The sequence below is a fragment of the Syngnathus scovelli genome, chromosome 6, assembly GCF_024217435.2.
Source record: "Syngnathus scovelli strain Florida chromosome 6, RoL_Ssco_1.2, whole genome shotgun sequence".
NCBI lineage: Eukaryota > Metazoa > Chordata > Actinopteri > Syngnathiformes > Syngnathidae > Syngnathus > Syngnathus scovelli.
In genome coordinates, this window is record NC_090852.1 from 16,580,171 (window position 1) to 16,595,722 (window position 15,552).

Below are 15,552 nucleotides of genomic sequence, written 5' to 3' on the forward strand. Positions count from 1 at the left end.
GTTGCGATAAACCAGAATGGTTAAGATGATGTGATTGTCAAACAGAACGTTTTGAGATTACGAGATTGCTTAACGAGGTTATTAAAGGTGAGATTCCGATGTGTATCAGGCGGTATGGATCACTAACCCATTGAACCGCGAGAGTCAGAGTTGTTACATTGCTTCACTTTTGTCTTGCTAAAGGTTTGGGACTCAACAGGTGCATATCTTCAGGAAGATCCCAAATTAATGACAAGGTTTAGCCCACTGCCATTTTCGGCTTTAGCTGTCAGAAGTCCAAAAGAAAACCCAGAAGGCTCAATTCAATTCAGCATTTTGTAGGCCTACATAGAGGATTGCACAATACACCCTCCTATATGAGATCCAGAGATGCTTAACACATGAGAACCCCGGACCTCCTTCACCCAAAACACTGACTTTCCAGTTTCTAGTAATTTGAGCTTTCTTTCGAGCAATGACCTCAGCCCGAGAATGATGAAGGCTGTGTTTGCCACATCTGTGAGAGAAATTGATGCGTTTCCCCCAACTCAACAGGGACTAAGTTGGTATTTGCACAACTCACAGCCATTAGTCCGTAATCCGCATTACCAAAACAGCTCGGACCTTTTGTACCAAGGGCTCGTTCCCAATTGGAGGATTCCGAGAAGGTTTATTATAAACACACAAGACAAAAACCCTGGAGAAGAGTGCAGTCACAGATGAGCGTACTGATAGGCACAACAATCCAAACAAGCTTGACTGGGCTCACATGGTTTACTTTAAAGTATGCCACGGGGGATGTAAACTCGTTAGTAAGAACAGGTATGAAGCTCAAATGATGGTTCAAGTCCTTGGCACCTGTTTGCGGTACAAAATCCAAAGAGTCAACATCCCCGCAGTGCTTATTATGCTTGACATGCCGCACATTTGGAACAGCCCTTCTACCCCCAACCTTTCATTATTGTCGAGAAGAACCAAACTGTTGGATCTGTCCAGAACTCGAATGGATTCTTTCTCGGCGAACGGTCTACCGACTCTTTGGTTTTATAAGAATCTTGCGATTCGCAGGTGGTAAGCTAGCAACTGTAATTTTGTCGTAATTGTAAAGTTTAGTGGCATTCAGCGGCGTCACTCAGTGTGTGGCGGGTTTGAGGGTGGTCCATCGCGTGGGACGCCATACTCAGCTCACAATCCGATGACAACCATGTACATCGTATTTTGGTTTATTCTAGGAACAATAATTTACAGCCAAGTACATATTTCCAAAAATCAAAACAGACCACAAACCGCTGGTTTAGACCGCTTCAGCATCAGAAACATAAATCTATTTTTTCCACAGTCATTATAGTATGTTGTTGAATATCTTGGGTGGATTTATTTCGAATGTCCGTGTCGGAGGGATGGTCAGGTTGTCTTCATGTCAATGGCTACTTTGAATGAGTGGTGATGAAAGTCAACGTGGGATTTATCTTCTCAATAGCAGATGATGATATTTATTACAGATCTAAAACATTCTCATCGGGTTAGACTGAGCAAGTCCGTGTTTGAACCGTTACCAGGTGTGTCTCCGTTGGGGGGGGGGGGGGGGGGTGGGGGTCCGTTTTTATAAAGCAGATGTTTATGAAACGATGCCAGATCTTCATCTTCTATGAATGGGTAAACTTTTTCAGATGGGAAACCCTTTCGCAAGGAATTGAGGATTACATCAGTCGGCAAGAAATCACAGCAGACGCCATCCGATTGGACGATATGAGGCTATGCGATAATATCTTCCGATCTCGTAATTGCTATAGCCGCCGAAAAAGTTCATTTCAGAGCTAAGCAGTAGAAGGTCGATGGATGGATGGATGGAAACTTCAAAAACCGATTGGAATACTGTTACGCTTTGTACTGCTAATTAAAGTTTGACCGTGTCAGGATTTTATCTGTCACATTCCTTTTTGTTTTGGGGAGGAAAAAAAAGTAACACCATGGGCCTGCTTTGTGCGCCAGGAAGCTTAGCATCCCCCAAAAAAAAAAAAAAAAATCCGGTGAGCCCGGCGAATCCAATGAGTCACAATGCTGGCTGTTCAAAAAGATGTGAAAGACAAAAGTGCTTTTCATATGTCCATCGACTTTGCATAAGACTTCAACGCGACCAAAATGATTAACGACAAGCTGAGTGCCTCGTGGTGATCGAGTGAGTCGACTTCCTCTGGCAGGCGACAGTGAACGATGGCTCCACGATGCCTTCCGCTCTCTTTGTTTCTTTTGCCTTTTGATTGGCTCCCTTTTCCCACAAGTGATGATTCCAACTGGCATAATAGCCAAATGTGTGAAAAAAAAAAAATCAGTCCTCTCTGACCCGATCTTTAGATTTTCACTGAGAATACAAATGGCCGAAATGATATGCATGCTCGGACGATATCTAAATTTTCCCAAAGATACAATTGAGCTGAATTTTATCGGTCCACAGACAGATTCTAAGTTTTGTGTATGCCAGTCACATTTCATTAAAAAAATACCATCCCATCAATTGACACTGAATGGAGTTGGTTGTGTTCACACCCACAACGGCGCAACCTGCCCTTTATTTCAACATGCAGTCCACAAGGCTGGATTTAACGCATGGAGCTCTTCTCTCTCTGTCTCACCATTGGCTCTGTGGGGCCGGAGGGGGCGTTGCTTCCCGGGCTTTGGTGTGTGAGTTTGTGTATGTGTGTGTGCGCCTTGAGCTTGCACAGGGTGGTCGAGGAGGGGATGGCTGAGGGAAAGCATACTTGGCACCGCTCCCTCTTTTCAGCCGACACTCTCTAGTTAGTTTGCAGCGGGCGGCTAACTCCCTGCAAGGGGGGGAAAGACAAGTGTGTGTATGTGTGCCTGTGTGTATTTGCGGGGGGGTGGGATGCATGTGTCATAAATAAATAGTCTGGGCTGCTACTTTTTTGGAGTGGGGGGGCAATGCGATGAGGCGCGCGCACGACGCGGGTCTTGCGCTGCAGCGAAGAGCCTCCTTCGATCCGGCGACCTGCCGCTGCTGACAAGCCGGCCGGCCTGGGGGGACGGACGAGGAGAGAGGGAGCAGGGGGGAGAGCTCGACGAAGGGGCCGCCGCGGACAGCACCGCCGTGGGAACCATGCAGTGTGCAATTTGGCTGGTGGGACTCGCGTGTCATCTGTCAGCGCTTGTGCGGCTCGCCGCGCAGTACCGGTTGCATCCGAAACAAGGTAGGCCGGTTTGCAACTTGGAGAAAACATCGGTGACAACTCTGGTGTCCACTTTGCCTTGCAGAAGTCTTCATCAAGCAGCTGTCATCGTACGAAATCACCAGCCCGCTGCGGGTCAATGACTTCGGAGAGTCCTTCCCGCACACGTTGCACTACAGGCGCAGACGCAGAAGTTTAAACGACGAGCTGTCCGCGCCGCGGCTCCACTACCGGATCGACGCGTTCGGACAACGCTTCCACCTCAACCTGAGCGCGCACTCGGACTTCATCGCGCCCGCTTACGCGGTCACACACTTTGGAGCGGCCGACGAGAGTCAGTCGGAAGAAGTCGCGGATATGCGCCACTGCTTCTTCCGAGGACACGTCAACTCCCGGGAGGAGCAACCGGCGGTGTTCAGTCTGTGCACCGGCCTGGTGAGTACCCACTGACCGAGCCCCCACCTCCCCTCCCCCGTCCTCCCTCTCGCTGCAACCCCGTTTGCACCCATCCGTGTCGCCCATAAAGCTGCAGTCTAGCGCAAGTTTTGCAAGTGCAGCGGGTTGCCAAGTCACATATTTTACATTAAGAAAATTTGTTATGCCTGACATTATACATCTGTGGCATAGATATATAAAAAAATAGATTTGCAAAAGTTTGGACCAGTTAAGATAATAATGTTGGGACTTACCATTAGAGATTTTTACTGTGGTACATTGGAATAGTGGTTTGCATGCATGGCTCACAGTTAAGAGGGCTTGAATTTGTGCTTGTATGATTTTTTTGGTTTCGCCTATGTGTGTTGTCGCATCCTTCCACGTGGCCAAAACAAATCTAATTGTTGAATTCAAGATCTTCTTTAGTTGTGAGCGGTTCTGGTCCAGGGTGTGCCCCGCCCTGCCTCATGTCATCTGTGACACTAATGACAAGCACTCCACAGAGCAGCTTGATGAAGTCGTGGCCTGCACGCCCGGCTCACGGTCAAGAGGTCCCGGCCGGGTTTGTGTGGCACTCGCATGTTGCTGCCATGTGACTTGTTTGTGATTTCACCAATGATATTGTTCGATGTTGCTGATTTTGCTTCAGATGCAGGATTTTGCTTAGCTTGCATAGTGACACGAGAAGTACCATAACATAATGTTCAAGTCGTTCGTAACTGAGCCTTGTTATCTTTGCAGATAAATAATTTCAGGTTAGTATAAATATATTGACTCATCGTGACTTTACTGGCCCGATATAAGTTGCTGGGGTTACTAGTACTGCTGGAGAGAATGTGAGAAGCAATGAAGGGAGATGACTTCATGGGTCACATAAGGCCCGGAGGCATGGCGGTTTTGACCCCTGCCACTCCCACCGGATTCTGGCGCGGGGGACTGTTTGGCGGGACAGTAATAACCCCCGGGGCGGAATTGCTATCGGTGACATAATCCTTATTTTAGATGGCCGCGCCTTGTACTGTACTGGGATAGTGAATATAGAAAGTGTGCACGTTTGCTTTTTTGTGTGATATAAAAAAGTAGATCAGGATGAATCATAATAAAAATACAGATAACTGTTTTTTTTTCCTTTTGGGGCGGGGCAAAATGTATTGAAATCCGAACAACCTGTAAAAGCTCAGCTGCCATGCTCCATCGACTGGCAGAAAAGAGCCACTCCATAAAGCTCTCCATCTCCATGTTTGCAAAGCAATTTAAAAGCTGAGGTTTGCCAAATTGATCAGGCTAATCATCCTTTAATTGCCCCCTCTGCCTTGACTTTGATGAATGACTTGCTTATCCAAACATGTTTGCATCCTTTTTCAAGCAATCTTTGTTGGTTAGCCGCATCATCACTCATTGAGAATGACAGCACAATGGAGATGGCACCAGAGGCTATTGGGTCATAAATGTGTCCCCTATCTGATCACTGGACCTTAATGGCCTGGGCCGCTTTTTTTTTTTTTTTGTCAGGATGAGGTCATTAAGGAATAATTAAACCCTAAAACAAAGGAGTCATTCTGAGGTCCGAAAAGAAGCAGGTTCCCCTTTCCTCGCCCGGAGTTACTCAAAGCTGAGAAACGGCCGTGCCCGAGGACCATTTGGCCTTTTCGGAATGAGCCTTGAAAGAGAAGAAGCGACGTGAAGGACGAGCAGTTGGTAAAACGGCCGACTGGTTCGCACCGTGGGAAACGCTGGCTGTCGGGAGCCGGCATAAAAGAAGTGTGTGGCGAGTCAGGCCCGCTGACAAACGGGGCCATCGTCATTCCGACGCCCAGCGATGCGCCCCTGTGTAAAGATCACGCTGCCTGGGTGGGCGGGGCTACGCGCCACCTCAGCCTTGTAACCTTTTTTCCGTCATCCAAGCCAAAATTCAAGATACTGTAAACTCAACTTAGTTCACAACAAGCAGTAGTTTATTTCTTCTAAAAAAGGGGCTTGAATCTGTTTACCGTCAAAATAAACGAGAATTAAGCCTTCACGTTGTGTATTTAAAACGTCACTTTAAATGTCCGCCAGTTAAGTGTTTTGAGTCACGAGTATGGTCAACAAACAAATTCGACTTGTAAGTCAAAACTCAAATTTTTTTCCCACGTCAAGCTTCAAACGGGACCCCCACCCCGTCTCCCTCCTCCTCCAGGCGTTGGTCCAGTTCAGCACTCACTGTTGAACAGCAACCTTTGTGTCCAGCCCAATTTTTTTCCCCCGTCTTTTTTTTTTTTGTGTGGAAACTCTGCCACCTCAATCCCACGCCCACCCTTTTACCCAAAATCCACGACTTCCTGTTTCTGCAGACGGAATCTTCCGATCAAAGTTAACTTGACATAGATAGTGATTTACAAGATACAGGTAAACATCTACCACCACTTACTACGTATAAATCATTGATGCTCTTTAAATCGCGGCAGCAGATGGCAGTGGGGTTATTTAAGTCTTCCCCCAAATGAGAATGAAAAATGAAGCAAATAGCCTGAGGAGACCTTGACTTGATGCTGATCCTGACGACTGTTTACAAGGTCAAGAATGAGTGCAGCCAAAGATGCTTGTCATTACTGCCTTGACAAGGAGAAATACAGAAGGACAAACAAGTCAACGTTTTTTCCGCCGGCTCTCGGAGATTCATCGAGGAGTTGATAAGTTCGGCATGCTTCGACCATTTTATTTTGGGAGCGTAATTCTGGGTAAATAATGACAATGAAAATACAACTTCTATTTTATTTATTTATTTTCTTATTGACTCCTGCATTAATGGAAAAAAATAGCATTCAATCATCTCTATCGTGTAACATTGCAGCCCCTAATGTTGACTTCCAGTTTCTATTTGGTGTCAAACCCAAGGCCCAGGGGCCAGATTCGGCCCTTGACATAATTTTATGTGGCCCGCAAAAATTTTTTTGCCTCGACTTTGTCATTACTAAAATTACAAATAGTCCTCATTTTTTAAAACGTATATGTACTGTAGCACTCGAGGCACGTGGCGCTTTCGAGGATCCTTGTAGCAATCACCGTCTGCGCTAATCCTCCACCCTTTAAAAGACAGTCACGTTTTCCGTATCCAAATCGCACCCCTCCTCTTTCTCTCCATCAAGTGTCACTTTGTTCGGACGACTGCGGAATAACGAGGCAAAGGAAACATTCCAGCGTGTGATATATCCTGTTCAAGCGTGCGCATGATATGACCATGCAAACAACGTTGTGCCTCATGGTTGAGTGAGCTAAGGCGCTTTGCGAGGTCCTGAGCTGCCAAATCAATATTAGCATTCCTCAATCCGTGTATGATGATGATGTAACTCCTGCCGGCAGGGAACTGTACGTTGTCAGTCAGAACTGCGACGGATAAGAATAGTCTTGTCCTGGTGGTTGTTACATCGTTCTTTCCGACAAGACTTGTCTGAGTCAGCGTGTCAGTCACAGACAAAAGTGACGCCTCGAGGGGATCTGCGAGCTCCTAGACCGCAGCTATTGGAAGTATGGAAGCTAAGTGGAACCTGGAATGCGCAATATATTTTCAATTTTGATCATTTTTACTCAGGGAATGAGTGTAAACAATCAGTTAGCAGACAAGCTAATGCTGATTGCTAATGCAAATCTATGCTAACCTATACACATTTTATTCCCCAGATGGGCACTTTCACAACACCGGACGGCGAATACTTCCTGGAGCCCCTCTTGAACGCCGAGGGGGAGGAGGAATACGACGACGAGCACCACAAACCCCATCTGGTCTATCGACACGAGAGGAGGCGCAACATCTCCAGCGACGGCGAGTCTTGTTCGGCCTCAGGTAACAGACGTCTTCCCCGTAACCGCCGTCTGGCTGACTTACCGCTTCATGACCTCGCCCTGAAATGTAAATTATACCCAGTCACAATTTCTCTTTCATTAAAGGGGAGTGTCCCGCCTGAAACGTAATCACTTTAATTCGTAAAAGTGCTTGATCACAGTCAATGTTTCTGCCAAAGTTCTTTATCTCAACTCAGTTTGGAAAGCTATTGGGTTGTGATGAGATGACGAACCAAAGGGGATTTTAGGATTTCGTCATGGCCTGAATGTTTCTATAGAAATCTTTGGGGAACACAGATTACACCAGGCCTTTGATTTTGAAGTACTAAGTGGTCCGTCAGGTTCCGGGTACAGACTCTAAAACAAATGCTGATTTTAAAATGAGGATAGAAAGTAAAGACGGCCATTGTGGCCAATGGTTGTCATCCATTAAATGTCCAAATTCTATCTGTTGTGACCTCTTTTTGGGTCTTGAAAAAAAGGGCGACCGAGCGGAGTCCAGTTTCTGTTGTCATCCTAGCGAGAAGCTCGGCGGGCAGCCTTTGTTGGAGGGATGCAAATAAATCTTGTGTGTGCAAGCTGCTTCGTTGGCTTGTTGTCTCGAGCTGGGCCATTGTCACACAGCCGTGGTGGCTATTGTGTGCCTTGACAATTTAAAGAACTCGCACTGACCTCCTTCATATGCTTTGACTTTTCGGCCACTCAGTCTGTGTGCGGCAAACAGAGACCAGAAATGTAGATTGTCTCAATTGTGGCTATAGCACGTCTGACTCCCTGGGAACGAGTCCTCGATTCAAATTTTGCTCGTGTGGCTATAGGATATATACGTATATATTAGGGGTGTGTTCGATATGGATGAAAGATGATTCGATACGCGACTACGGTACGATACGTGCCGTCTTGATGTAAAGACATCAGGCAGACAATACGCGAAGGGATTAAAGAGCCCGTGGAACTGGGCTAGCATTGACTGTGAAGTGTCCTGAGATGCGACTCTTCTGCCTTATCAGATTGGGCCCCTCTTCAGATGTGGCGATATAAAATAAGTTCTTTGAAGGCCACACGGAGCCAAAGTCAGCAGGCCCCTCTTGTCTTTCTAAGCCACGGAGTACGCTACACGCTATCGCTAGCAGGCGACATGCAAACAACGATTGTGTGACGCTCAACTTATACAACATCTCGAGCAGCGACTGTTTCTTGGTCTGCTTCGTTCAGAAGTTCGGTAAATGTGAAATACTAAACGGTCCGAGAACTGTTTTTGATTCTATTTTAAAAATCACACATTGGTCACAAGACATAACCCTAAAAAACAACTGTTTTTCCTAAGAAAGAGCCACATGCTAAGCTAATAATCACGTGTATGCGTTTTAGTCATATCTTGCCCTTTTCTTCCTAAAATGTAACAAGTGACCAGCAGTTTTATTACACCAGCCATCCATATGTTTGTATTCATAAATGTCATATCAGAGCAAAGACATAGCAACGGGCTAAGCTAACGTTAACGGTCCAGAGCAAAGAAACAGCCACGTGCTAAGCTAACAAACTTGTTTGCTTTGGTCATTTCCTGCCTTTTGTTTTGAAAAATAACAAGTGACCAAAAGTATGAAGAAAAAGTCTGTAAATTTGTCTGTGAAATTATTTCATTTAGTCATTTTCTAACATTGTAGCCACTAAAATCGTAATTACCATAAAAGCAACAAGTTGCGGCTAGGTTTACTATTCAAATTATGTACGATATTTTCCCTATTGGTCCATAAACTGTTTACACATTCTCCTTTGTATTGCAAATCAGATTTGTCTCATCTCATCTCACAAATAATGTGCCAGAGAATCGGCGTCGTGGTCTTTTTGAAGAAGCAATAGAAACTCTCATATTGTGGGGGGTCAGTCCCCTTGTCTTTTTATTCCCCCTCTTCCCACTTTACGTCTCCGTGAAGAGGACCCTGGTACTAAATTATAATTGGTAGCTGCTGTGTGAAAGTTGAATGGTCTGGTGGGCTTTGGACTTTGAAGTGCTTTTAAAGAGGAGTTTACTATTTGAAAGATGGATAACAATGAGGGGAATGGGAGTGGGGGGGGGGGGGGGGGCAACTATCATCGCCCAAGTACTCACAACATCTTTCTTTTTAATGTCTTCTCGAGTGAAACATCTTTTTAAATCAGACCAAGATGAAATGGGCTGTTTGTTATCAAGACAAACATGTTTATCAGCAGGGAGCAGGCAAGGATAAAATTTTTTTACTCAGGTACAACAGCTTGACGACATGACAAGGGTGCTTGTTTGCCTTCAAGTTTCCACAGTTTGTACAGTCGTCTTTCGCAGAAATATGCGTCGGAAACAGAGTAAGTCAATGTTTCCGAAGAACCCATTGAGGTGTCAGCGATAAGAGCTTTTAAAAGTGTTACCCTCGTGTGTTGTTTCAGCAATTGAGAGGCTGTTTACAAATCTCAACATGCTTTTTTTGCACGGCTGTTTTGAACGCTACGTCTGTACAAACATTCCAGAGAGCCATAGCAAAAGTGTATCCGTACGTATATATAAATATATAAATATTTCCGTAATATTTTTACACTTATTTATGACTTTAAGCGATATTGCCCGGCCCCGTGAGCTTGCATGTGAATCCCCGGCATGAGTGGATAGAGATCGCCACAAGGATGAGGGTCTCCACAATGAGGGTAGATTATTTTCTCCTACAAACCCATTTGAAGACGAAGAGGGAGCCTCTTTCTCGCTGTTTTTGTCTGCTACTCCGAACCCCCCCTCGTCAGTCCCCCCCTACCCTCACTCACTGCCATACTTTGAATGTATTAGGAACAGTAAATTGAATATGGACAGTTTGACAGCAAACATTAGCAGCTGAATAGCTAAACACTAGCGTCCCAGTGTTTTGTTGTCGGCGGTCATTGATGCCCGTTTTGTTGTGTTGTTTGGCCGCCTTTGATGGGGCAGTACTGGGCCCACATGACATCCGTGACCCCTGACCCTCAACATAATCACTGTATGGGATTGCCCCCTCGGTGCCCACTGTGCATACATGCTAGTTCAAATGCCAGCATCAGGTTTTTTTTCTTTTCTTCTATTTTTTTTTGTTCAATGGGTTCATTTACATGGAAAAAGAGCCCTCCCTCGCCCCGGGGTCGGTTTTGAACGAGCCGACTTGAATCGCTGTCCCGCTCTCCCCTCGCGCTTTCATGTATGTGAATAGAGCCACTTGTTGTTGGTAACTTCACTTCCCGCTTTGTTTGTCACTCGCAGGATGGGTTAGCGTGACCTTCAGTTTTTTTTTTTGGGTCGTACACAGTTAGCAGCTGGTTTGCAAAGCTGGGCCTCGCTCATGTTACAGGGGTCAGGGAAAGTGACTCTTAAAGGTCATGACGGACAGATGACCAATCACCTTTATCTCCGAGTCTCAGGTAAACGTCACCTGGCTCCTGGAGGTTTAGTCGTCCTTTCATTCCTGCCCCTCCCCTCCCCTTCTCGGAGTGACAGGACCCTCCTTGAGTCTGGCAAACATTGTTTAACCGTCAAAATGTTCACTCGGCTATCTTTTCGTCTGCATACTGCAGCCTTGAGTGTTCTCATCTGAAGCTGTTTTACCTCAGCCCCCACCTCACATATTTATTGTCTTCTTAGAGTAAATTTAGAAATAAGTGTTGGGGTGCCTTGGGGGCGTGGCCTAATGACTGGATTCAGTCCCGTTTGGCGGTTGGTCCTGATTCTTACTACACCGATACTTTTTCACTTGGGTTACACCTAGCTTGTTTTTTTTAAACTAGTCAAAAACAGTAGCTATAAGAAGATGACAGAAACTGCAACACGCCGCAGTTTGTCTTCTTAATGAGCCAGCGGACCCGTCGGGCCTGGCGGTTCTCCACAGAACCGAGAACAACAACAAGAGTCTCGCCCAGCGTGTATCCTTTCATAAATGTTGTCATTTGCTTGGCTCCAGCTGCCCCGCGGTCTTCCACTCCAGTGCCCGCTTGTCTTCATCGCAAAACAAGCTCAAGAAGCCAATATGGCAAAAGCATGAAATGGATTATTGGCTTTCCGCAGTTCAGTCATCGCAAATGATCTCGCCGCCGTTTCCCCTCTCCACATCAAAGCGTTGCTCTTTGACTCTCCCTCAGTTCCGAGTCAAGAGTATCAATGCCGAGAGGCCGACAATAGCAAACACACATCTCATTGTTGAACTAATTAACATTCTTTTACAACGGCCCGCTGAGAGTCAAAGCGCTCCCGTCCCAGGGTGCCAATTAAGCGGACAGTGTACCTTACGCCGAGCCTAGGTAGTGCTTTGCGTCCACGCAAGGCCTGATACTCCGGTTACCGTCCATTAAGAGGAAAAGTGCCATTAAGTGCAATTGTGGTGGCTGGATGAAAGAAAGGCCAGTCGATTAAATGACTCAACTTTTATCTGCTTTTGTAGACTTACAGTAGTGCTTTGGAGACATGCTGAAAACTGCTCAGCGGTGGTCTGTCCAAGAATGTGTTTGGAGGAGCGGACCGAAATACTTGTGATGAATGTGAATGACAAAAGCTGGCGAGGGGCCAGTGTCGTTTTTTTTTTTTTTTTCGTGCTTTTGTGTCGTTTGCAGCTTGGCAGCTATGTGGGAGCTATCGTTCCAGCTGATATGGACTATCGGAGCAGTCAAGGTGTATATGGGCAAGAATGAGGACATTTTAACAACAAAAAGATTTTTAAGAAAAATACCAAAAAATTATAGCAAAATTGCATAATTTTTTAAAGGTTATCAGAAAAAAACAGAAAAATATCAAATAAATTCAACCAGGGTTACAGAAAACCCATACAAACAAAGGAAAAATGTTTTTTTTAATGAACTTTTAACAATAACTTAAAAATGAAAAGAATAATAACATTATTAAGATCTCATGTAAACAAAATTAGCTGATCTCAACAGGTCAGAAGTTCACGTTGTCAACCGATCGATAGGCGACGACGCTGATGTTTCTCTGGCCCCAGTCCAAGGCAATGAGGAACCATCACTCACCTGTCGTATCTCCTCACCTCTAACTGTCAGTGACTGTCAATCAAGACGGAGCCAGCCATTCCTCCACGGGTCTTTTTAAGAATACCCCAGACAGTCGACAGTGGCAGAAAATAACCCCAGCTGGAATCTGTCACGGCAACTCCACAGACACGACACGTCGGCTTCAATAAGCGCTAACACATGGCAGCCATTAAAGATATAGACTTTATCCGACGATATAGCCGCCAAGGCATGCTCGGATCTGTCTGGCCTATCGGATACCACCGAATCAAATCTACTTGGCTTCAGCGGATCAAAAGCGCTAAAGCGTCAAATACGGCCAAAGACATTTTCGTTGGATTGAAACCATACTGATGATGAGTTGGCTTTTTTGTGGAAAAGCGCTAATCTGCTAGCATGAAAATTTGCGTTCAGGGCTGTTTACTTGTAAGCCGTTCACATCGTCGGCTAACGCGACCGCTACTTTAAGGGATGCCGATTGGTCGTGAATGGTGACTGACGCCTGGTCTCGGTGCGAGTCAGGGCAGTCCCCTCTGTCCTGTCATGGTGTAAGTAGCAGCTCAGGACTCGACGAGAGGCCGATTTGAACCTAATGCGCTTTGGGAGAGGTTATGTCCGGCTAATCTGCGCTGATTTTGAGGCTATTAAAACACTGACCATATTTTCACCTCCCACTCTTCAGATTTTTTTTTTTTATCTCGACTTAAAGGCAATTTCTTCGAGCTTCTCCTTACATGCTAATCCCTTTGAAGTCGGACTATCTACGGAGATGAGTCTGTTTAAGGGCTTTAGCGAAGGCTTTTGGGTTCCAGAGATTTTTTTTTTTTTTTTCCTGTAAAATACAAAGCTCTGTTCTGGCTGTGTGCACGAGCACAGGCGGGCTTGGCTCTTCCTCTGAGACACAGGCGCTGGCATGGGGCTCGGCCTCACGGCAGCGAGGGGCTACGCGGCCATTGTGCCAGGGAGTCACGCTCTGCCTCGCGTGCCCGCTGGGGGCATCGCTTGAATAATCTCAACAAGTTCTTTCTTTCTTTTTTTTGGCTTTTCACTGAGCTAACAGTTTCACACAATCTCTCTCTGTCTGACTGTCTGGAAAGATTGACCGCAGACAAGACAAAGGGACACTTCACCCAAAAGTTGAGGCGGTTGGTGAGGTCGATGGACTCCAAAGTATGCTCGCCTCTTGTGCGCTCAGTCATAAAATGCTCCATGAATGTCTGTTTATGTTTCATTTGGATTCCCCTTTTCTTTTAAGTGTTAGAAAATGCCGAAGGAAAAAGTTAATGTGACCTCCGAGAGCATAAACCCTCACCCCGAGTTATATTAGTGCTAGCAAAACATGAGAGGTGCCCTTCCCAACGATATAATCCTTCATAAAAACTACAGAAATCATAAAATAAAAAAATAAAAAACATTTCTACGTACCAAAACACTTTTAAAAATCCTCTGGCATTGATAAATGAACAAAAACTAAAGTTATAGCTAAATTGCTAATTGGCATCTTCTAATTTAGCTGAAAAATACATTGAGTTAGCAATAGTGCTAATATTAGCGCTAAAACAATATTTCAGATGTCTGTTACACCAGTGTTGTAAATTACTAAATTAAAATATTTTTTTTTTAGTCAATGGATTTTGATTCTTGCAGAATTCTTATTATCTGAAATTAAACAAAAAAGCTGATTTTATGTCATTTAGTGTTAATGTTAATATTAAAGATCACGTTATTATTTCAAGTAAACATTTGTTACTTCTATTTCCGTCTCCATTCAGATGACAGCAAGACGACAGTGTCTTTGGAGAGTCGAGGGAACATGAGCGACGAGCTAAACTCTCTCCGAGCCGCCGTGGACGCTAACGCCGCTAACGGCGCTAACGCAACGCAGCCCAAGCACCTGCGCCGACGCAAGCGCTTCCTTTCCTACCCTCGCTACGTCGAGCTGATGGTGACGGCCGACGCCAAGATGGCACGTCACCACGGACGCAATCTGGAACACTACATCCTAACAATCATGTCAGTAGTAAGTAAAATAATGTTTCTAAACATTATTACAGAAATTCCAAAGAACTATCCGGCAGATGTACTTCACTTTGAGTGGTTACGATAATCAATTTAATTGACTCGAACGGCCATTCCTATTGACAAGAGCCAAGATGAGTGATGTTAAAATTGACTACTTGGGAGGTAGCGCGACTCGGGTCAAAGCAGAATTATCTTGAGTGACCGAGCAAAGATCGTTGTGTCTGAAAATAGTCCGATCAGGTACAGTGGGGACCGTAAAGCAAACAGTTTGACATCCCAACATTTCTCCCGCCAGTGTTTACACGAGCCGACCAACAATGTAGACGTCTTCTCCCAGCGGAGTCATAAAACTAGCGCCGTAGTAGGAATAGCTCATTGGTGCCGATCCAGGAAGACTATTAGCTGCTGACTCGGGTATTTGGATAATACTTAACATTGAGGAGGGGACGCGTTGAGCTTTTTCTTTAGCTTGAAGGAACTCTGGAAGATATATGGTGAAAGTTTAGAAACTTTTCTGACCACTGTAACGGGGGCCAGACAGAAGGAGCAAGGTGCTGTGTTTGAGTTGGACAAAGAGCGAGCAAAGACAGGCCCGGCCGCTGTTTACGTCCCCCCCTCAGGGCTGAGACGAGCTAAATGTTTATAGTGTACTAATGAGTTCCTGTCAGGAGGCTGCACACGGCCCGAGGAGACCGCTTGCCGACCGTGACAGGGGTGCACCGGCACGGCGAGGGAAGTGGAGGGGAAAACGAGCGAGGGAATGTTTGGCCGGCGCTCAGCTTTAAGTCGGCCGCTGTGTTCAAGGCGCCTGTTGAGGAGGCTAATGAAATTTACTTTTAAGACCCTGGATATGTTGAACGGTATATCAGGTCACGTTAAGTCGCCCCCAGTGGACTGTAATTTGCATTATTAGCATTCCAAGCGCAAAGTGGTTCAGGTTTTTGGAAGTTTGCATTTTTTTTGTCTGTGCCTTGTCTTTGTTACAGGTAGCAGCAGTGTACAAAGACCCCAGCGTGGGAAACCTCATCAATATCTTGATTGTCAAGCTGATCGTCATCCACAATGAACAGGTCTTGGTCGTTTCGGTGTGATTTGT

At 45.5% G+C, this 15,552-nt stretch overlaps 1 protein-coding gene across 3 annotated transcripts in view; it reads left to right on the plus strand.

Moving 5' to 3' along the window:
- The window catches only part of LOC125970828 (A disintegrin and metalloproteinase with thrombospondin motifs 20), a 65,820-nt gene that overhangs the window by 12,080 nt on the left and 38,188 nt on the right, over positions 1 to 15,552 (plus strand). The window contains exons 4-8 of one of the 3 annotated variants that reach the window (XM_068650931.1): positions 1,650 to 3,185; positions 3,250 to 3,599; positions 7,260 to 7,422; positions 14,207 to 14,454; positions 15,443 to 15,526. In XM_068650931.1, coding sequence (XP_068507032.1) covers positions 3,095 to 3,185; positions 3,250 to 3,599; positions 7,260 to 7,422; positions 14,207 to 14,454; positions 15,443 to 15,526 — 936 coding nt within the window. In that variant the 5' untranslated portion in view covers positions 1,650 to 3,094. Of the gene's footprint in view, positions 1 to 1,557; positions 3,186 to 3,249; positions 3,600 to 6,698; positions 7,107 to 7,259; positions 7,423 to 14,206; positions 14,455 to 15,442; positions 15,527 to 15,552 lie in introns of those variants that run through there. The other 2 variants (XM_049723491.1, XM_049723495.2) reach the window with 2 other exon arrangements.